The sequence below is a fragment of the Notolepis coatsorum genome, assembly GCF_963971535.1.
Source record: "Notolepis coatsorum genome assembly, chromosome: 12".
NCBI lineage: Eukaryota > Metazoa > Chordata > Actinopteri > Aulopiformes > Paralepididae > Notolepis > Notolepis coatsorum.
In genome coordinates this window covers 32,223,906-32,248,342 of record NC_140176.1, presented here as the reverse complement: position 1 = coordinate 32,248,342, position 24,437 = coordinate 32,223,906, and the positions used below count along the sequence as shown (strand labels likewise).

Here is a 24,437-nt window from a genome sequence, read left to right as displayed (position 1 = left end):
AACAGATTGCAGAATGGATACAATACAGTACGGCTCAATACACACAATTGTTAAGGGGATGCAGACCAGAGAAAGACGTTTGTCTTGTTTACATCAGGGTCCCCCATTTTCAATTCATAGTGAAAGGTACCGTATCGATTAGAAATGTCAGTATCGTGACAACAACACTATAGAATGAAGCCAAAACAAAACAAGGGTTTAAAATATATCATGTGGCTGCCTGTGTTCCCTCCTCTCCTACTTCTGTAGCAGCAGAAAGCGCTGAGGTGGTGGTGTGCAGTTTGCCCTTAATAGATTTCCGAAACGACTGGTGTGCAACCAGGCATATCGCTTCCACATCTCTGCCAAGACAATCCCTTTCTCAACAGGGGCCAATGTGGGCTTTGTGGCTGGGAGGCAGGAGGCTACATGAGGCTATAGGAGGCTACATGGGGCTATAGGAGGCTATCTGAGGCTACATGAGAATATAAGAGGCTACATGAGGCTATAGGAGGCTACACCAGGCTACAGGGGGCTATAGGAGGCTACATAAGGCTATAGGAGGCTGCAGGTGGCTATAGGGAGGTGTAGTCTGACGTCACTGGTTGTTCCACCCGTATAGGGATTTATCATTGGGAAAATGGATTATCGGCTATTGTAACAATTCTGCCGCATGAACATTGGCAAGCTTTCCATTTTTGCACACAATGAGTTCCCTTCTACCACTAACATGATTGTTTAAGCATTTTTGGTTGAAACAAAGGTAGTTATAAGGTTTTGAATTTGTCGTAAAAAAAGAACTACAATTACCACTAGGCAGCCTGTTGTTCAGTACGCAGCGCGCGTGATTTCGAAACCTAGCCGCATTTCTCAGAGACGCTCTCTGATTGGCCTACGCCTGTTTCTACACTGGTTAAGCTTAGGCACTCTTTCGAAGTTGGTTAAGGTTAGAGTTTGTCTTAGAGCGTGACGGCAAGTTCTTTCGACGGTTAAGCTTAGGCACTCTTTCGAAGTTGGTTAAGGTTAGAGTTTGTCTTAGAGCATGGCGATAGAATGCCAGGTAGTTTGCAGGCTGTTTGACGTGGAAATGGGCAAAGATACAGCTCGTCACATTATTGGGCAAACGCGTCAGTGGCCAATCAGAGAGCGTCAGTCAGTGCCAATCAGAGCGCGTCTCCGAGAAATGCGGCTAGGTTTCGCAATCACGCACGCAGCGCTATTGGTCTGTTATAGGGTGACCATATTTTGATTTCCAAAAAAGAGGACATGCTGGCCCCAGCCTCGAGATACTTAATGATACTTTGCACAATCGAAGCGGGCATGGCCACCTTCATTTCACTATGTCTTGTGTATGTACTGTACTGTATGTGATGAATAAACCTCTTGAATCTTGAATCTCTACTCAAAGTTTACTCAAAGATGCCTTTATTGTTTTAACCTCTTAACATGCACCCAGAAAAGCGGCATTTTTTTTTTACTTAAACTTGAGGACTGCATACTTTTTTTGCAAAGCTTATCTTTATATGTTATGCTTATAGCACATGCATAAGCCTGGTCTCTTTTGAAAGATAACATTCTGAAGTTACTAATGCAAAAAAGGAAAATCACTTTTAGTGCTAATGAAATAGAGTAGCATATAGGTCTGTACTTGAGTTGAACGTGAACTTGTGTACTCACATTTTTCTTGTATTTAATTTTTTTATTATTTTTTAAACAAACATATAAACAAACATGACAACACACGATAAGATATACAAGCATTAATTGTCAGGGCACATCCAATGAGTTCACATTTTAGTTAGTTGTCTTATATAAGATATACCCCCTAATACCTGTTATCTAAAAAAACCTACACACATATGCTCAGCTCGAACCCCCCCCCTCCCGGACCCCACCTTGAGAAGTACCTCCACTATCCCTCGCACCTAACCAGACACTACCATTATAAGCTAGCTTTTATTCTCTCCACCACTTCTAACCACATTGACATTTTGGATTCATTGAGACCCAGAATTCTTGCTGTAGATATTTCATGGTAAATTACATCGAGATATGTAAGAAACCAAACTTTACGGCACATTTTTTCCGGTTGAAACCAGCGTGATGCGATCAGCTTTTTGGCTACTGTGATACCCGATAAAACCAATCTCTTTAGCTGTGGATTCACTGCAAACTCAAAAACATCACTCAATAGTAATACCGAGGGGTGTACAGGTATATTCCAAGATACGAGTTTTGATATTTGTTGGGTCACATCTTTCCAGAATGCCCTAACTGGTGAGCAGTCCCAATACATGTGCATAAATGTCCCTTCGTCCCCATTTGTACATTGGGTGCATTTGGAATCTTGTTCACTCACATTTTTCTACAGTGGTTGCAATATCCCAAATTTAACCACATAACATGCGCCCAGAAAAGTGGAAATCTTTTTACTTGAACTTGAGGACTGCATACTTTGTTTGCAAAGCTTATCTTTATACTTTATGCTTATAGCACATGCATAAGCCTGGTCTCTTTTGAAAGATAACATTCTGAAGTTTCGTACACAATAAAGTAAAATCACTTTTAGTGCTAATGAGTAACATAGGGCTGAACATGAGTTAAACTTGAACTTGTGTACTCACGTTTTTGTGTAGTAGTTGCAATATTCCAAAATAATATATATATATATTTTTTGTATAAGCTGGAAAACACAGCAAATCCATAGCCTGTAGTCTTATCCAAATGTTATAACCGTGTGCCAAGAAAAAAGGTCTCCATCTCTCTATTTCCTCATCCAAGTACATTTATTCTGAATTTGTATCACTTGATCCTGTCTTCGCTTGCCAATTTCACCTAGATCCCTGATTCGCACACCCCCACGTGGGATATCACTGGAAAGCTATGCACTCATTGTTGGCTACAAGTTACAACGCTGACCAATCATTTTCGCAATCGGCGGATGATTGACTTCTGGAGCCTCGGGAGTCCGGGGTGATAATCTGGCACGCCGCGTAAAAAGTCGCATGCCTGACATATCGGCATGTAACCCGAGAACCGAGGCACGGATTCTGGCGATTCAGATGGCATTCGAACGGCAACAAGTAGCACTTTAATTTGGTCATTTATATGTTCTGCGAAAAATGCAGTCCCGAGCCTTCAGATGCTCGCAAAGGGCTGTGAAACTGAAAAACAATGAAACCCGGACATTTCCATGAATTTATAACCCCCCCCCCCCCAGACACCCTGGACAGGGCGTGAAAAGAGTCCGGGCAAAAGAGGACGTTTGGTCACCCTAGTCTGTTAGGCTGTCGCCTTTTCCCCGTCACGGGTCATAGTACCAAGCTAGCTAGCTAACGTTACCCCGCTAAATGCTATTACGTAGCATTATGTCTACTGTCGTGAACCATTTTAAATCGGGCATGTAGAGGAGTTTCGGGAACGAGTAAAATGTGCAAGTCCTCTTCTCAGACCTGTGGGGCAAAGCACTGCACGCATCATGCCGGCTAGCAAGCTAGCTAGCTACACGCCATGGCATGTTGATACGATAGTAGCCCCTTTCGTGACTGTGATGCACTCGGTCACGAAAGGGGCTACCACGTTAGCTAACTAACGTTAACGTTACAAGCTCAAACACCTTATAACTACTACTACTGTCATGTCCATAAATTCCCTGGCAGAATACTTTGTTTGTGAGGACAAAGGTATACAAAGAGGAGAGAATCATTTTTAATCAGGGCATGTTAGGAGTTTCGGGAATGCCGACTAGCAAGCTAGCTAGCTACTAACGTTATAAACTATACACAATATGTACAACGACACAATGATTTACATTAGTATTTACAGTGATTTAATATGCAGCGAAATAACGTTATACGATTTAAATTATAAATACAAATATGGTAACGTGGTTGTGGCTTTTACAAATAGTGGTTAGCTTTAGAGATAAATGGCTATGATCACGGAGCACTAGTGTTGGGTGAAACAGATACTAGCCACAGATTCAGGGTCAGTTATTTTCCCATTGTACGAATTGTTAAGCTTATATGTATATTATATGTAGAATGTAGGTCTGTGACTGACTACAGGCAGGAGGCAGGCTACACTGTGGTGACGTCAGTCAGCAGCGCCAAAATAGCAGTGTAGTTTCCCAGCGAACGAAAACATAAAGGTTGTTATTTTGCTACCTTTACGATTAATTGCGAATATTTTCATGTTGAGCTATAGATTGTGGATAAATACGCACAGAAAGGTACACCATGCCAACGTTAATGCTTTATTTACCTAAAACGAGCCGATTTAGAAATGGTCAATGGGGAAATACAGAGGGTGGAACAGGAAAAAACAAAAATGATGTAACCTCTACACCTCCCTATTGAAGGCTACATGGGGTTATAGGAGGCTATATGGAGCTACATGGGGCTATAGGAGGCTACATGAGGCTACATGAGGCTATAGGAGCCTACAGGTGGCTATATGAGGCTATATGAAGCTACATGGGGCTACAGGATGCTATAGGAGGCTACAGGAGGCTACATTAGGCTATGTGAGGCTACATGATGCTATAGGAGGCTACAATAGGCTACAGGAGGCTACATTAGGCTATGTGCAGCTACAGGATGCTATAGGAGGCTACATTATGCTACAGGAGGCTACATGTGGCTATGTGAGGCTACATGATGGTATAGGAGGCTACAACAGGCTATAGGAGGCTACATTAGGCTATGTGAGGCTACAGGATGCTATAGGAGGCTACATTAGGCTATGTGAGGCTACAGGATGCTATAGGAGGCTACATTCGGCTACAGGAGGCTACATTAGGCTATGTGAGGCTACATGATGCTATATGAGGCTACAATAGGTATAGTGGCTATTTACAAACAATTTTGTCTTTCGTATTTGCCACTTCCACTCCGATAGCTTTAGTCTACGCGCACATAATAAAGATCCATCCGTTTGGCTGTCACAATGAATCAATCATTTATTTCCAATAAGCAAAACAAACAAAACTCGTATATCTAATACATGCGTCCGTTGCGTGCGTTCGTGCGGTACAAAAACTGTTTGCTTTCCCGGTCCACGTCTCCCACGCAAGCCCCCACCCATTATCAAGGTAAACTACACAGGTGGATAGCTCAGGTAGGTCTCTTTAAAGGGAAAGTGCACATAGTTTCAAATCATAAGAATAGTTACAATAAGATAATCAGTGTAAATAATATCATGACTTGTCAATCAAATTATCCGTTTTTTTCGTAATCCATAAAGCATTTTCATAATTCAAATAATTGCATGATACAAACTCAAAGATTAAATAACTCGAATGGCTCCTACAATAGGCTACAGGAGGCTACACTAGGCTATGTGAGGCTACATGATGCTATAGGAGGCTACAAGAGGCTACATTAGGCTATGTGAGGCTACAAGAGGCTACAGGAGGCTGCCTGGCCGTTTGTTATGTGAGATTAGCCCCACCCTCCCATCCCCTGACTGACATGGATCACAGAACAAAACACGATACACACACTGACTAGACACGTACATCGAACACTGATGCAGATGCATGTAGAATCTTCAAATGCTACACAAGCTGCACACAAACGTAGAAGTGCGAGCACACACATACACACACACACAGGAGACGGGTGGTGGCATCAGTGATTAGTCGTTGGCTTTTCATCACCAGGGAAGGTCATGTCATCCTATCTGCCCTGGTCTGACAGCTGCTACCTAGGATGGCACTCGCACTCGCACTCGCACACACCCACACACAGACACACACACACACACACACACACACACACACACACACACACACACACACACACACACACATTGGACCCTAGACAGTGTACAAACACACCTACAGTACTCATACTCTCACAAACACACATACCATGGAGCCTAGACAGTGTACATAATGTGCACACAAACTCACACAAACACACACAGTACAATGCAGCTTACAGTGTACACACAAACACACACTGCCAGATACAATGGGGCCTAGATAGTGTGCACAAACACACACACATACACACACACACTGACAAGTATGATGACCTCGTCAAGACAAGAGTGCACATACAAACACTCAAACACACACGCATGGATGCACACACACTGGCAATACATGGTAGTTTGGACACAGACACTCTTAGCTGTCCATCGTGTTCGATCATATCACTCCTAGACATTTCTGGTTTGGGAATAGCACCGCACAAGACCGCAGCAGACTACAGAGAGTGGCCCGTTCAGCCGAACGCACAATTGGAGGTGGGCTTCCAAGGCTAAGAGAATAATCAAAGACTCTAACAACTGCCTCTTTGAACTGCTGCGGTCAGGCAAGCGCTACCGGAGTCTCATGGCCAGTACAGAGAGACTCTGAAGGAGCTTCTATCCCCAGGCCATCAGGATGCTCAATGACAATGACACTATGTAACAACCCATACACTCACTGCATAATATACATCCACATGTACACACTCACGTTAAACAAACACTCACCTTACCACTTTACTCACTTTAGACACTTTAACACACTTTATATGTATCTATTATTAAAGAGATTTGCACTACACTCATACCTCATTTGCACCCTACCCTACGTTTTGTACCTCATCTAATTTCTGCATTGTACCTCACTGTTACTCATTTTACTCTGTATTGTATATTGTATATATGTATATTGACTGAACATTCCTTTACTTACTTTTTACTTACTTCTTAATTACTTAAAAAAAAATTACTTATTTTTATTTCTTTTTTTTTTTACTGTAGCCTATGTAGACTCTCAGGGGCTCATACAGAAACAAGAATTTCATCATAAAGTATTCTGTATTTTATTATGACAAATAATAAACAAACTTGAAGTTGAAACTTGAAACATTGTATGACTCCTGGACATGGTATCACTCCTGGACATGGTATCACTCCTGGACGATCAAACAGATACCGATATACCGATATTGTCCAACTCTTAATTTCCAATACCGATATCAACCGATACCCCCCAAAAACGGAATAATTTCAGGTAATTAACATTACATATCTCTTGTTGTGGAATTAACACAACATTATGCATACTTTTGACAATAAATAAAATCTGAATTTGTTCTTACTTGCTTGCCTGGGTAAATAAAGGTTATAGAAATGTAAAAAAAAAAACGTTTGAAAACAGATACCGATATTTTCCGATATCACATTTTAATGCCGATATCGGCCGATAATATCGGTAGGCCGATAATATCGGACATCCCTAAACAGAACAGCACTTCACCTCACTAAAATTGCAAATACTATGACTGTCAAAATACAAAATACAGAGTGGGAGAGGAAAGGAGAGAGAGATGGAGGAAGGGAGAGAGAGGAGCAGACATAACAAATGAAAAAAGACACCTTGTGAAATTGCACAAAATTATATCAAATGGAACTATTATGCTTTTCCATTCCAATACGGAGCTGGTAATTGAACCATTTCCGACGGGCGCAGGGCGTTGTCTGCCTCGCTCATCTTTTAAAACTTTAAAGTGCACTTACTTCTCTGCATCAGCAAACCCTCTCTGGGGAAAACACAGAACGCTGCTCTCAGCGAGACACGCACGCCTGCAAGGCATTATGGGAACCAGAGGTAGAGGAAATAGAATAAAAACACAGACACTCAGGAGCGCCATGGTGCCGTGGACCTAAGAACCGTTCATCTGAGGGTCCACTTGCCAAGGTACCGGTCTCTCAAGGAAGTGACTGTTAGCTGTTTTTTTGTGTCCTGGGCCGGATTCGAACCAAGGACGTTGCGATTACACTACAAGTGTATATACGTGGTGCACCACCGGGGCGCCCCCTCATCAAGGTTTTTTACTTATACATATGCAATGGAATGTGAATTCCTCCTCAAAATGCTATTTCAGAATTCATCTTTCATCATCATTAGAATGTTAAGTTGCCAGAATTCAAATTATACTGGTGTGATTGTAAATCTGAAAGAGGGCTGATGCGTCTTACTTGACACAGTATAAAAGTATTTGACATAAAATAAGATAAGATAAGGTACGATAAGATACGATGAGATAAGATATTCCTTTATTGATCCCCTTGAGGAAATGTGGGCATCATAGCAGCATGGGGGAGGGGGGAGGGGAGGTACAGGTATGGGCAGGGTTTATAGTAGAAAGACATACATTTTATGAACACACTAGACAAATATCAGGATGTATCCATCAGTGCAACAGCTGAGAAGGTCAGGACCGCCGTGTGCGGCTGAGCGGGGTTGAGGTGCTTGTTCGGGGGAGTCCGGCGGTCTCGTGGGAGGGGGAGGAGGAAATGTCTTGTCTGTCTTGTCTTTTGTCTTGTCCTTCTTAACTTTAACTGGGGGAATTTTATTGGGGGGAGCTATTTTGCAATTTTGCTATTTCTTCACTGTTTGGGCACTTTTGCACGGTTCCTGTGAGTCTATGGAACACTCTGTAGGTTTTTGTTTTTCGAAAAGGTTTATTGTTTTGTATTTCTGGTCGGGTACTCAGCGGCAGCGTTTTTCTACCTCAGGATCTTAAGCCGTTTTGAGGCTGGGCTCCAACCACTGTGTGGCCTGGTGACAATTGCCACATTGTTATGCAGCTGGGAATCTCTGACATCACTGATATGCACGTTTTGAGATGACTCAGTTTGGTGAGGGTGAGGGTTGTGAGGGGAATTGGAAGAGTGCGCCAATATGAGAATTAGAGACATACCGTAATTCCTCTAATAGTAACCGGGTCTCAAATACAAGCCGGGTCTCTATTAATGGCCGGGTGCGCTCTTGAGCTAAGCAATTATAAGCCGGCCTCCTAATACAAGCCGGGTTACTATATACTGAGCTGCATACTGAGCTAGTTACTTGATTTCACTTTGAAAACGTTGAAATGACCAGTGACCACCTGTAATTGCACTGTTTACTATTACATACAGTACTTGGTTTCAATAAATGAACCCAGTACATTTTACTGGGTTCAAACTGACACAAAATGTTGATTTATTCATTATGATCCGTTTGAAAATTTGAAATATAGGCCTCCCTCTTATACAGGCCTCCTCCTAATACAAGCCTGGTACCCGCTACAGTTGAAACAAATACAAGCCGGGGTTACTATTAGAGGAATTACGGTAAGTCTTATTGATATAGAGCCACACGGCCGGGAAACGGTACTGAATACTGGGAAAGGCCAATTGTAAGATAGTACCCCCTTAAAATTAAATGTTGTACTCTGCTTTTATAAATTGTTATTTCTTTTATTATTATTGTTCTGTTATCTCCCTGTGAAGTTCTGAGTATTGTTATTATGGTTATTGTATTGTGTTGTCTTGTTTTCATGTTAAGTAATAATAAAAAAAATTGATAAAAAAAAAAAAAGGATGTATCCATCAGTGGACCAATTGCATGCTTTCGCAGAGGACAAGAAGCCTTTAGTCGACTCCTAAATTTTAATTCATGGTTAGGATCTGCCTGTCTTGTACACGGACTGAAATTCATTGACAATTTTAATATTTTCTGGAATAATCCCGAACGCTTTCAGAGGAATGGATTCTTCCCAAACCGCCTCGGTTCGAGGCTTCTTGCAGCGGACATTCGTCATGCCTTAGTGACCTCCAAGAACATCAAACTCATGATACAAGCACGAGCACAAGGCGTTCTATCCCCTATATCAGACAAGGCCATTTCACACAGGGCCACCAGCAACCCGCCTGATCAAATGTCCCAGAGAGAGCTAATCAAATCAGCCCATCATGCACTAGAGGAGATGGACAGTCTGCTAGCACCAAAAAATTTACAAACACCATGCCATCTCTCAACACATACCGGTAATCTTAACCAGCCAATGGCATGGTAGAAGCTATAAAAGCTATACACCATCAATGCGTGCACCTGCTATTAACCTCAAGGCTATCAAGGTCAAGCCAAAGCAGATCTACTCTCAAGAAGTCCAACAAATTAAATTAGCCATCCTAAATGTCAGATCACTGAACAATAAATTTCTTTTAGTAAATGATCTGATTAAAGAAAATAACTTAGACTGCATCTGCTTAGTGGAGACATGGCTCAATAATGACACAGCTACATCAATAATGATAGAGGCTTACCCACCAGACTATAGTTTTCATCAAATACAGAGAAAAAACAGAAGAGTAGGGGGGGTTGCAGCAATTTTCTCCACAAAACTCTTGTTTAGAATCACAGAACTAGGTGAGTTCATGTCGATGGAATATCTTGCCATTGAACTCAAAACAGAATCAACCATTATCGTTACAATATACCGCCCGCCTAGACACTCACCAATATTTATACAGGAACTCTCTGAACTGATTTCACTATGTGAATACGATAAGGTGATCCTAAATGGAGACTTGAACACCCATTTTAATAAGAAAACAGACTCCAAAACTATAGAGCTAAAAAATCTACTGGATAGCTTTGATCTAACACAGCATATAACAAATGCAACTCACAGGCTTGAAAATACATGAGACTTAGTCATAACAACAACTAGGCTAAGCATAAACATTTTCTCAATAACTGAATTACCTCTCTCCGACCATCACTGTATATTTTTTGATACTCAAATAACCCTTACTAAAACGAAAAAAGAAATCACAGTTCAAAAGAGGCTCCTAAACGACAAGGCTGAATCAAAGTTCATTAATCTTATCAGACTACATGAACCACACAATCATGACAGCTCTCTAAATGAAATGGTAGAACATCTCAATGATGCACTGTCATCTATATTAAATTCTGTCGCCCCACTAAAAACGAAAAAGAATAAAACCAGAGCCTCGCCCTGGTTGAACTATAATGCGGTCAACAAAGAAAAAAGGAAATGTCATGCAGCGGAAAGAAAATGGAGAAAAACAAAAACCACCATGTGCTGTGATATATACAAAGATGCTTTAACTGCTTATAATAAAACCATCCGCTTAGCAAGGAAAGACTACTTCTCAAAAATCATTACAGAAAACGCTGGAAACTCCAGAATACTTTTTTCCACTATTAATCTACTACTCAACACTTCCCCTACACCTCCTCAGTCATCAACGGTTAAGTGTGAAGAACTTGCACTATTCTTTAACAACAAAAGAACCTTGATCAGGGCCAGCATTACTCATGATGGAAATAAAGCTGATTACAGCAAACCGCGCAATGTAACCATGAGAAGATTCACATGCATCACATTAGATGTACTCTGCAAAACTGTCTCGGAATGTAACTCCTCCACCTCAGACATTGACCCTATACCTACAGCTTTCTTCAAACGAGTGTTTAATAGTGTTTCAAGCCCTGTGCTAGATATCATAAACAGCAGTTGTAAAGCCATTACTAAAAAACCTAACTTGGATAGTAATGTAATGGCAAATTATCATCCAATATCAAACCTACCATTCATTAGTAAAGTACTTGAAAAGATAGTTTCAGCTCAAATTAATTCCTTTCTTGAAGAAAACAACATCTTAGAAGAATTTCAGTCGGGATTCAGAAAATATCATAGCACTGAAACTGCCCTCACAAAAATAATCAGTGACCTCAGGCTAAACTCTGACAAGAATAAGATCTCCATCCTTATCCTGCTAGATCTCAGTGCAGCATTTGATACAATCGATCACGATATTCTAATCGATCGTCTTGAAAACCTTGTCGGTTTCTCAGAACATGTGCTAAGCTGGTTTAAAACACACATCAGAGGGAGGAAATTATATGTTAAACTAGGAGGCCACATGTCTGAGATATATGACAACTATGGAGTTGCACAAGGGAGTTGCTTAGGTCCTTTACTCTTCTCCCTTTACATGTTACCGCTGGGTGATATCATCAGAGAACATAATGTAGGTTTCCATAGCTATGCGGATGATACACAACTGTACATATATGCTGAACCAAATGATACAGCGATTAACTCCATTACAGACTGCTTACTGGCAATAAATAAATGGATGAGTAAGAACTTCCTGAAACTAAACGAGAACAAAACTGAAATTCTAATGATCGGCCCCAAAACAAAAAAATAAATGTTAATAAAGAACCTGGGAGGACTAACCCCTTGGATCAAATCTGAGGTCACTAGTCTCGGGGTAATCATAGATTCAGAACTGAACTTCAATTATCATATTAACGAAAACGTCATTCTTCCATCTCAGAAATATAGCAAAAGTACGACCATTTATTAACACTTTAATCGCCGGAGACGCCGTAACTCGTCTTTCCCCGCCATGCTCATTCTGCCGAAGACGCCGTAACACGTCTTTGATATCAATATTTCAAAAATCTGTGATCGAAATCATATTTCTCCCCCGGGGACCTGAGATATACTGCTGAGCTCTACTCAACTCTCTAACGGTTCAAGAGCGCCATCTGGTGGCCGATCGGGGGATCACCCAGGGGAGAAACAGGATGTAGAAGCTGGTGCTCATTTCAATTCGGTCCGATCACTCGCTATAGGTCCCGGGACTCGAGCTCGACACAATACATAGCGATCCGTTGCCAATAACTCGATGAACAACATGATTTGGACGTATATACTATTATACAACCTGGAAATGGATCGGGTATTTCTCCATCCCATAATAGAAACAATTCTGTTCCACGCTCATCTGCCAACGGCGCGAGGAAGCTACGGTGGGTTTCAGCGTTATTTTCTAATGTCCTCTATACTAACTGCTCTAATGATCATATCACCCACACTAGATGAATGATATAACGTTGCCCACGGAATTATAAACGACCCCCCGCCCATCCGGTCAACATCAGATCATACGTAGTAACTTCTAGAACTACGTGCAGTTGAAATTTTTTATCTGGCACCGATCGCTATCAAACTGTATTTGATCATCAATATAATGCATTTAGGGCTATAAATCAAGTTCTGGAGAAAGCTGCAGAAAACGATAAAAACATACTTATACTTTAGACCGTATTTTAGTATGAATATGTGAATGAAAAAGTATAACGTTGCTACACCCTGAAGAATAGATATAGGACATTGAATGGGCCATAATAATGTCAATTTAGCAATACAATTTAAAAAGTTATAGCCCTGCAAAGAAGGGGAACTTCTCCATAGACAAATAGAGCTGGCTAGGGATGGTAAATTATGAATTTAACCATGGTGATCAAAGTGTTAATCAAAACGATGCTGAGAAGCTAATTCATGCATTCATATCTAGCCGGTTAGACTACTGTAATGCACTTTTCACGGGTCTCCCTAAGAAAACCACAGAGAGGCTTCAGTTAATCCAAAACTCTGCAAACCCATGGAAAAACATGCAGAACAGATCGCTAACGCTGTCGCGTCCCTGACAAAGACAGACAGGAGCACTTGGATTGGTCCCCAGGCGCGGCCCACGGGAGGAAGGACGACGTGATGGGAAAAGTGCAGAGAGACATTTCATCTGCGACTCAGTGTGTTCCTGTGGGTCGCCCATCTCGCACGTGTGTGTTAATCTGCATGACAATTAAAGACTTCTTCTAGTAAACAAGGCTTCTGAAAATGAAAGATCCTCTGTCTAATGAAGTGAAGGAGGTAATTCAGCGGTGGGTTCCCCCCGATTACCAGAGGAGCAGAAATAAACAAACAAGTGAGCGGCAGGAAACACTGCTCCTTAATTATTCGCCCAGACCCACGGGGCGCTGGAACGCAACCCGACCGTGACTCCGCAAATCGACTCCGCTGATTGGATATTCATCACGCGCCTGAGCGGTGTGCCCAAGGAGGCGCGCCGGCTCGCTGGTAGCACCAGCTCTCACCTCCATTTACACCCAGAGCATTTCCACACGCCATGGTGGAATATAGCTGATTATCTGTTATTGGTGTTACGGTGCGGCACTCTCCTCCAATCATCTCGCAGCTGGAGAACTAACGGCTGCAGAACTTGAGAACTATTAGGAACGTCTGACCACTAAGTGTGTCTGACTCTTAACCACCAAAACATGCACTACAACGTATGACATGTATCATGCCAGTTAGGGTACCTTGTGTATATTGTACCTTGTGTATACCGTTTACTTTTACTCTTGCTCATAGTATGTATATATTGAGATTAAAATTCTTTATTGCCTATATTTATTGTAACATATACTATAACCGAAGCATACAGACCCTCATCTGCACCTTACCCGTACCTCCCCTCCCCCATGCTGCTATGATGCCCGAATTTCCCCCAAGGGGATCACTAAAGGAATATCTTATCGCATCTACTACTCCAGTGTATCAGAGCAGCATACAGTAGAAGCTATTCATAGTAAATCCATGGCAGAAACCTTGGTCACAAACCACAGGTGGTTGTAATCAAATCCCAGATGATACTCAATAAAAGGTTCCCTCCACTCAACAACGTGTATTGGGCACACACCAATACATCCAGATATAGTCATATTTATTATGATATTTATTTAATTCCGAGGATGTCTGTAGAATCGAAGTGAATGCAATCACCATGATTTCTCCCAAATTAAGCGGTTAAAAACATGGGCGCACACCAGTCTTTGCCTTTGGGAGTTTGTAAATCCTGTTCGTAGCTATGAACAAATCTACAAAAAGAAGCTGTTTGAGAATGCCAAAAAAAAAGTTTGTAAATCGAGTTATGAAGAAATTTGTTGGTAACTTTCTCGTAAGTCCGTTCAAGAATGAGGTCTAGTAACTTCACACTAGCTTAAAACCACAAACTGGTACAGCCTTCAAAAGACAGTGATGGCACAGGATGATATACAAAGCTGGGATGATACACGGGTTGCTAGCATTAGAAAGTGTAACGTAGGAAAAACTCACAAAAGTACTATTCGATAGTCACTAGGAATTATTAGAATACTAATCGAATACCCCCCCCCCCCCACACACACACATTAACATATGATTTTGTATTTACTTAATAATAGCGAACGTGACATAATCAAACAAGCAAGCTAGCCGGCTGCTGTCATTGCTAACAGCTAGATATGTGAGTCGCAGCAGTCTAACGTTATTTCCAGGAACAAAATAATTAATTCAGAAAGTTACATCATTCACGCTTGAAATGTCTGAGCTTCCACGTTATCGTATGGTTTTTGTTTTTACTTAATGGCAAACGTGACATAATCCAACGAGCGAGCTAGCCGGCTGCTGTCATTGCTAACAGCTACAGTAACGCTCGTGGACCAAGCTAGCGTAGTTCGGATGCTTGAAATGTCTGACGAATTGCCCATCCCTTGTGTAACGTACAACAAACAACTTTCGCCTTCCATAATATGCGCAGCTCGTCCCGTGCCATCACTACAATGAAGTTCCCCTCACTCCCTCCGGAGTAACCTTGTCCCGCGTGGCCTTGACCGCATCCTCAGACACACCGATGCATTCCATTTATTCACGGAGAGGCGGGGGAGTTGTCAACGTCGCCTGGTGCTGAACGGGTATGAGCGGGGAAGCGGAGCGGTGGAGGCGGAGACGGAGACGGGGCGCCGGACAGAACCGTGGGAGTTTACCGGCGGAGATGCCAGGGTGATGGACGAGCAGAAGGCCGCTCTGCTTAGGGGAGTCGGGAGAGAGAGCTTTAATTAAAAGGGAAGAAGTTCACCGACAGCAGTCCTCTAAATAATGACCTGGATGTGGGAATTCTCCCAAACGCCGTCTTGTCTTTTTGTGTGCAGCGTGAAAAAACACGTCGATGTTTGCTTCGACTGCGTTTGCTTTGACATTTATTTATTCTTTAATTAGAACCTAACGCCGACTCCGACTGTCCAACGACTGTCATTGAAAGTTAATTAAAAACAGACGGACAGATCAGTGTTTTGCTGCGTAATGTTAAAGATCACAGTAAGCGCTCTGCAGACATTGAGTGTCATTTTGTAGTGTTTAGTTAGTTTATCAGTCGTGGAAAATTTCACATCACCCTGGCAACCCTACCATCGAGTCACAGTTTAAGTGATGGAAATAACCTGCTTTGTTTTTTTTCCAACAGGAAACTATGACGTCATGGTGACTTTCATCTTCTCCGCCACGACCGTCTACTTTGTTTTCATCAACGAAAGCCCAAAGGCTGATAAATCCACTAATCAACTAATATCTGGATACGGCACAATCTCCCCCGATTACTAATCACCTCCCAGCCTCTGTCCTACACCCAGAGAGACACACACACACACACACACACATACACACACACACACACACACGCACGCACGCACGCACACACACACACACACACACACACACACACACACACACACACACACACACACACACACACACACACACACACACACACACACACACACACACACACACACACACACACACACACACACACACACACAGGTGCACACACACAGGTGGCTGCTGAAGACAAAACAACAGGTGCACTAAGAAGGATGCAGACAGCTGCTGCAGCAACACCTCAATGGCACTGAGCCACTTTAGGGGGGGGGGGGGGGGGTGTATCACATTCTGCATACTTTATTTGATAGTATATCACCCAATACAATAACAAACACATACAATTCAAATATCTAAGATATAGGATATAGCCTACACACACTGATCTCATACTTAAACTCTCTCGTTGCATATCCCTCTCTATCTCTCTCTCTCTCCCGCTATACCTACCCCTCCCTCTCTCTCCTATCTATCCCTCCTTCCTTCTCTCTCTCCTTCCATCCGACTATCTCCTCTCTCTCCTTCCATCCCTCCTTCTCTCTCTCCTTCCATCTCTCTCTCTCTCTCTCTCTCTCTCTCTCTCTCTCTCTCTCTCTCTCATTCCATCCCTCCCTCTCCCTCTCTCCTTCCATATCTCGCTCTCCTTCCATTTATCTATATCTATCTCCTTCCCGCCCGCCCTACCTATCTCTCTCGCCATCCCTCCTTCCCTCACTCTCCTGGACTTAGTATGGTAGCTATGTGTGTAGCCGGTCGCTCAAAGGCACACAGGCCACGTGAGGATGTTTGGGTGTGTACAGTATGCTAATGAGGTACCAGGCGACGTGAGGATGTCTGGGTGTGTACAGTATGCTAATGACGTGTCAGCAGGTGATGTGAGGATGTGTGGGTGTGTACAGTATGCTAATGAGGTACCAGGCGACGTGAGGATGTCTGGGTGTGTACAGTATGCTAATGACGTGTCAGCAGGTGATGTGAGGATGTCTGGGTGTGTACAGTATGCTAATGACGTGTCAGCAGGTGATGTGAGGATGTGTGGGTGTGTACAGTATGCTAATGAGGTACCAGGCGACGTGAGGATGTTTGGGTGTGTACAGTATGCTAATGACGTGTCAGCAGGTGATGTGAGGATGTGTGGGTGTGTACAGTATGCTAATGAGGTACCAGGTGACGTGAGGATGTCTGGGTGTGTACAGTATGCTAATGAGGTACCAGGTGACGTGATGATGTCTGGGTGTGTACAGTATGCTAATGACGTGTCAGCAGGCGACGTGAGGATGTCTGGGTGTGTACAGTATGCTAATGAGGTACCAGGTGACGTGAGGATGTCTGGGTGTGTACAGTATGCTAATGACGTGTCAGCAGGCGACGTGAGGATGTGTGGGTGTGTACAGTATGCTAATGAGGTACCAGGTGACGTGAGGATGTCTGGGTGTGTACAGTATGCTAATGACGTGTCAGCAGGCGACGTGAGGATGTTTGGGTGTGTACAGTATGCTAATGGTATACCAGGCCACGTGAGGATGTCTGGGTGTGTACAGTATGCTAATGACGTGTCAGCAGGTGATGTGAGGATGTGTGGGTGTGTACAGTATGCTAATGACGTGTCAGCAGGCAGGTACCTTGGTAGCAGTAGAGATCGCCCACGCTGTTCTGACGCGTGATGTGTTGCCAGTAGGCGCTGCGTGGCAGAGAGATGGACTTGGTGAGCATCTCCCTGTGGACCTGAGAGACAGACACACACAAGAGTAGAATGACAATCACACAACTGTCTTGTGCATTATTTTAAAACATAAGCAAGTCGTTTTGTCCAGGTACTGTGTAAAACAAAACCCTCACACACACAATAACCCACAACTGAACTCCCTGTAATAAGCCTTGGAGCTTTATTGTGTCCTCTAAACTTTCTAAAGTACTTGAGAGACAGACACACACACAAGAGTAGAATGACAATCACACAACTGTCTTGTGCATTATGTATGCACTTAAACATAAGCAAGTTGTTTTGTCCAGGTACTGTGTAAAACAAAACCCTCACACACACAATAACCCACAACTGAACTCCGTGTAATAAGCCTTGGAGCTTTATTGTGTCCTCTAAAGTACTTTTTAAACTGGAGCATCATTTAGTAGTTTTTCTTCTTTATTGTTATTGTCTATGTACACACACACACACACACACACGCGCGCGCACACGCACACGCACACACACACCATAACATACGGATCAAACATAGTTGACTTCGATGTAACCGGCTGAACTGTGCGCCTCCCTGAAAACAAAAAATGAAATCCGAGACCTGGGGTCATTCCACAGCCCAGGATACAATGTTAGAAATGTAGCTCGATACCGCTGCCTGGTAGGATGTAGTGTTGTCACAAATATCGAAAAATCTATACATATCGATTCTGAATATTTAAAACGGTTTCAATACTCATTTCCCAAAATATCGATATTTAATTATTCATTAAAAAAAATTGTATAAGGAAGTTGCATTGTTCATTTCAATACCTGTAATAGTACAGTAGTCCACACACACATGTGCATTCAGTTAAGTCGGAATATGACTGTAATACAAACAGTTCAGTTTGTCAGGTACATGTGACACAGATTAGTGTTTACATCTGTCTGCTTGAGAAAATACCATGTTCTGCAATAAAAATTATTGAAGTGAGATGAACAGTTATTTTTAAATGTGTGATATAAAGATAAACAAAGGGTTTTAAAAGTGTTATATTTATCTTCTCATATAGTACCAGAGAGAAGCTGAGGAGAATCAACCAGCAACAAAAGCTAAATGTATTTTTTATATTTTAAGATTGAACCTTTTTCCCTGTGGTATCGAAAATGGTATCGAATATCGATACTTTTCACTTAACCATAACGTTGCCTTAACCATAACTATAACCATAACCATGACCTTAACATTACATTAACCATAACCATAACATTACATTAACCATAACCATAACCATAACCATAATGATAACAAAGGTTATCTTATAACCCTAGTTATATGAGTAATAGCGAGCTGAGCAGATCGTAAGCCTGACAGATGCACCCGCTGAGGTCCCCTACAACCATCAGAACCGGGGAGGATCCGGGCCCCCCCTAGCGAGGGACAGGAGGGAGATCAGACCCTGACTGTGCGAAGAGGATTTAGCGCCTCAACGCACAGGGCGAGAAGACCGCAGGACTTACCTTTGTTTAGAAGGGACGCGCATCCCACACACCACCAGGGAACGGACGTGAGCAAAACCCCTGTCACAGCCCCCAACATCGCGGGGTCGGAGTAAAAAAACCCAACCCTGTGGCAAGGCCGTAGCAGCGGTTGATCCCTCAATCCAGGCCGACAGGTCCCAAGAGTAGAACTCGACCTGCGCCCGGAGCACTGTGGACTAGACAGGCGCCTAAGGGGCTTACTGTAAGAACAGTATCCTGGCGTAAAGGGTGTTCCGGTATGCTGTGCACCATGTCACAATCTCCACGAACCCTGGCCCGCCAATTTATTAATCCCGCGGGGTCGAGGTTCAGAGAAAGAGTTTGACACAATTGGCAGACGTCATGAAAGATGCGGGGGCATACTCTCGGGCAGCCGGGGTCAGACCCGGGCTCAACCTGAGAGTCGACTCTGCTACCAACACACCGGGGAGACAACCACCCCCCTATGTTTATTATAACAGGAGGTGGGTGCTCCCTTAACTCACTAAGAAACCCCAGAAACACAAATGCGTGTATACACAGGCTATACAATGCAGTTCAAGCGTTTCAGGTTTAAAAAGGGTTAACCCAGGCCAACAGGTTTATTGAGGGCAAGGCCCGACCTGGGCCTGGTGGACCGGGACCTACACAGGGGTGCATAGATGAGTTGACAGAAGCAGCCTCCCAGACAGCCCCCTCCCATCCCCAGCTTAACAGGGAGGGAGGGGTGAAACAAATGGAGAAGGACCAACCCCCTAACATTGTGCAAAAAGGTACAACACAGTATGGACCAATGCATGCCACTGTCAAGGGCAACTCAAGGTGACATGTATATGACACACACATTCATGACATCAACCCCTGTGACGTCCGGCCCGACCTGGCATTTCCCCCCAGAAAAGCACAGAGTCCCTCGGGGAACCAGAACCTGTCTGTGCCCCGGCGGGCAACAGGTTAAATTGATCCGGTCCGGCGCGACCAGGACCAGTCCCATGCCCTAGTCACGCCGCCGCCCCCAGTCCTAAGAGGGGGGTAGGTACGCGTGTCGATCCAAAACATCACAGAGGGCGCCACCAAGACGGTCAGTACACGACCGCACTGCTCTTGGTGGCCCACCCAAAGGCGTGAACCCCCCCTGCCAATGTTTTTATGATGTTGGGCAACCAAGGTGTGCCGGCCCACAAAGCATATTCAATCATTGCAAAAACACCCTGGGCCAGCGCTGATCGGTCTCGTAAGACCACACGCTGATTTCATATACAGCGTATATGCTTGCAAAGAACCCGACAACAGTGACGGCGAATTTCTAACAAGAAAGAGCCTCACAACGTTTCCCCTTGCTGTCTGGGACGAGCAGCAGGGAGCCGGTCTACAAAAGACACAGACACGGGTCCTCACATGACGAGCCTGGGAATAACAACTGTGTCAATTCTGCTCCTTATGTAAGAGGGGAAGACAGCGGTTTTCCCAGAGAGACATCAACGTGAGTAAACAATTGAAAAAGGGTCATGTAACACATTGGACCAAGACTCTCTGAGGAGGAGGCTCTGAAACTCCCTGAGGAGGAGGCTCTCCCTGAGGAGGAGGCTCTGACCCAATATACACTACTGGTAGGGAGCAGAGTAGAAGACAATTGTCTCTACCACATTACACCACCTATCCTTTACAATGACAGCGGTCTGCAGCACAGGCCCTGTAACTCACACTCACGGACATGTCTCTTAGCCAGCAAGAAAAAGTGCCTGTGACGTTTTCAAATGGCCGGGGGAAACCCGTGTCCCACCTGTCCTGATTTGGTGTGGGAGACAGGAACCCCCCCCCTGTGACGAGAGAGAGAACGCACAACCTCTCGGCCAATCAGTTTAGTAAGGATATAACTATATCCGGGAGGGGAGAGGTTTATTTTACCCACCACCTCACCCCTGATACGATGCCAAAAAAAAGCAGAGCCGTGACACCAGGTGCATGGCGCGCCAGATGAAGCACATACTTACCTGTAGAGTAAAAGCTTTACATCATGCACGCCAGCCACAGCCGTTTGTGTAAAAAACTGGCTTTATCCACGGCTCTGGCTTATGTGTGAAGTGTACATGATAAGTGTACATGATGAATGTACATGATGAATGTACATGACAAGTGTACATGCTAAGTGTACATTATAAATGTACATGATAAGTGTACATGATGAATGTACATGACAAGTGTACATGCTAAGTGTACATTATAAATGTACATGATAAGTGTACATGATGAATGTACATGACAAGTGTACAGGATAAGTGTACATTATAAATGCACATGATAAGTGTACATGATGAATGTACATGACAAGTGTACATGCTAAGTGTACATTATAAATGTACATGATAAGTGTACATGATTAATGTACATGACAAGTGTACAGGATAAGTGTACATTATAAATGTACATGATAAGTGTACATGATGAATGTACATGATAAGTGTACAGGATAAGTGTACATAAGTGTACATGATAAGTGTGCATCAAGAGATTCCTTGTTGAATGTTGAAAATAATGAGCTTTTTATTGTTTTCTACAGTGAGGAGCAAGGAGCAGAAGAACTGCCTTCAACCAGTTCAGTGCAGGCGAGACATGGAAGGAGGGCTAACCAAGACAGGTGAGAGACTTATTATTATTATTATTATTATTATTATTAGTGCTTTTGTGCACACACACACACACACACACCATCCTCTCGTCCACCGACAGGGCCTTTTTCGGGTGATAATGCACCTTGCAGGCATCACGGTTGTCATGAATGAGCGGCTTTACACTCATCATATTCCACCCACTTGTACTTCTTCCCCATTGCAATGTTTAGTGCAACATGTTTATTCGTGTTGATACACAGGGTCTCCATGGTATCAATGGTGAAATGAGCATGAAGAGCTGCGATGTCGCCCTCTGTCTAATTATAGACAGAAACTGTTTTACTGCGTACGTAAACACGTGTGTAGTGTATTTTTTTTTTAGGATCCGCCTCAGGCATCCTGCACTCTATATGACTGCTCTCTAGTCATATGTGTACTGTATATATGTATATTGAATATCCCACTTTACTTATTTTTTACTTTTTTACTATAAATCTTTTCTTTTTTTTAAACTTTCTTTTGTAAAAAAAACTTACTTTTACTGAAAAAAGCATGATGGTGATAATTTCCAGTTGAGAATCAAAATTTCGTCTGTGTTTATTACCTGTGTATGGAGAAAAAATGCTTTGTAAATTGAATTCTGTTCTGTTCTCCTTTGTTTATGTAAATATGCTACCTGATGGTGCATTTCCACTGTTTTATATGCTTGATTGAATATGTTTGCATTGGTTCATACTAGTAAAAAGAACACATTTTCTCAATCCGATTTTGTGTTTTGTGTTGTACATTATGCAGTATATAGTATATACAGTATTATACAGTATGAAAACTAACTGTCAGTCATATAGGTGAGACTGTGCTGAAAAAAAGGATACCAAACATACCATGGTGAAACATTTTTAAATGGGAATTATACAATTTAAATCAAAATTAGCCAAAACATTGAAAATATCCCAGGACCTGGAAGAGCAAAGAAAAAATATCAAGCTAAAGAGAGGGACTCAAGGCCCTTGGTCATATGCCACTATGTACAACTCTGTAGACTAACACCCAGCCAGTTGTGGACACAAGCTACGTTTCCTAAACGTTACATGAAACACACACACAACTTCTCATCATACAATAAAAAACCCAGTTCACTTTTACTCACGTAAGAAGAATGCTGTTTTTAAGTAGAGAGAAAGACAAGCCTTGGCCAAGTGCTAGAACTTACAAACCTTGCTAAGCTATACAAAATAGCGACCAACACAATTTTCAAAGAAAACTGTACAACACTCCAAGCAAGAAAACGCAACCCCAGCATTTGTAGCTGCGAGTTCCATAGCACACGTTGTATCTCCCAAAATGCAGTGAAGTAACATGATGTTACCATGATGTTACCATAACCATGACATTACATTAACAATAACATAACCATAACCTTAACGATAACCTTAACATAGCCTTAACCATGACGTTACCATAACCATAACCTTAATGTAGCCTTAACCTCTTGAGCCCGGTGCCCTGTTTTCTGAAAATCCGCCTAAAATACATATCTAAGTAAATGGAATATTGCTCCACTTCTACAAGGTCAATTTGCATATTCTTGGTATCTACGGACATCTATGGACCTCAATGAATGTATACCCAGTGTCAGGAATATTGTGTCTATTACTAGGCTTGCTTAAATTGTGATGAAACAAAGGAGAATATAAATTATGATTTTTCTTTGCATCTTTGACAGTGAATAACACCATGCTAAACATTTACAGACATGAAAAACTGCCACTGATCTCGTTCAGTACCTTCTTGAGATCATGTGTACAAAGAATCTAAGGAAATTAACCCTTTCACTGCCACACTACCAAACGGTTAACCCTTTCACTGCGACAATACACAGACGGTTAACCCTTTCACTGCCACACAACAGCCGGTTAACCTTTTCACTGCCACACGACAGGTTAACCCTTTACTATCACACAATCCGGCGACCGTCGGTTGTGTGATAGTAAAGGGTTAACCTTCTGTCGTGTGGCAGTGAAATGGTTAATAAAGGGAAGATGAGTAAACAGAGGGTTTTGTAGATACAGTACTGAATTCTCCCATCCGGACCAATGCAATTTGAAATATTATTATAGAATATAGAATAGCAGGCTTATAAATTACCTTATTATAGCCAATTCGCACATTTATGGATTGTGCCAAATCTTATATTTCAAATGCCCGAGTTCAATTTGGATTTAGTATCACCAGGCGTGCATAAGAACAGATAATGAAATCTACTGTATGTATTATTTTTGCCAGGGTGCCAATCTGGTGCCAATCTGATTGTTGCTACATGCTAGAAAAAACTACAATTTGGTGGCTGGGTGGCGTAGCGGAGATTGCGCTCGTCACCAATGCAAGAGACTCCGGTATCGAATCCCAGTCTCAGCATTGCCTTCGGCTTGGTCTGGCCGTCGTACTGGCTCATTTGGCAGAGTCAGCGGGTGGAAGTCGATGGGTGGGGATTGGACATTGTGGACAGCGACCCCTACA

General features: G+C 42.8%; 1 protein-coding gene across 1 annotated transcript in view; it reads right to left on the bottom strand.

The window, feature by feature from the left end:
* dok6 (docking protein 6) overlaps nt 1–24,437 on the bottom strand; it is a gene marked incomplete at both ends in the record, with an annotated part of 666,878 nt that overhangs the window by 444,057 nt on the left and 198,384 nt on the right. The window contains one exon of the mRNA XM_084325795.1: nt 17,726–17,828. Coding sequence (XP_084181921.1) covers nt 17,726–17,828 — 103 coding nt within the window. The remainder of the gene's footprint in view (nt 1–17,725; nt 17,829–24,437) is intronic.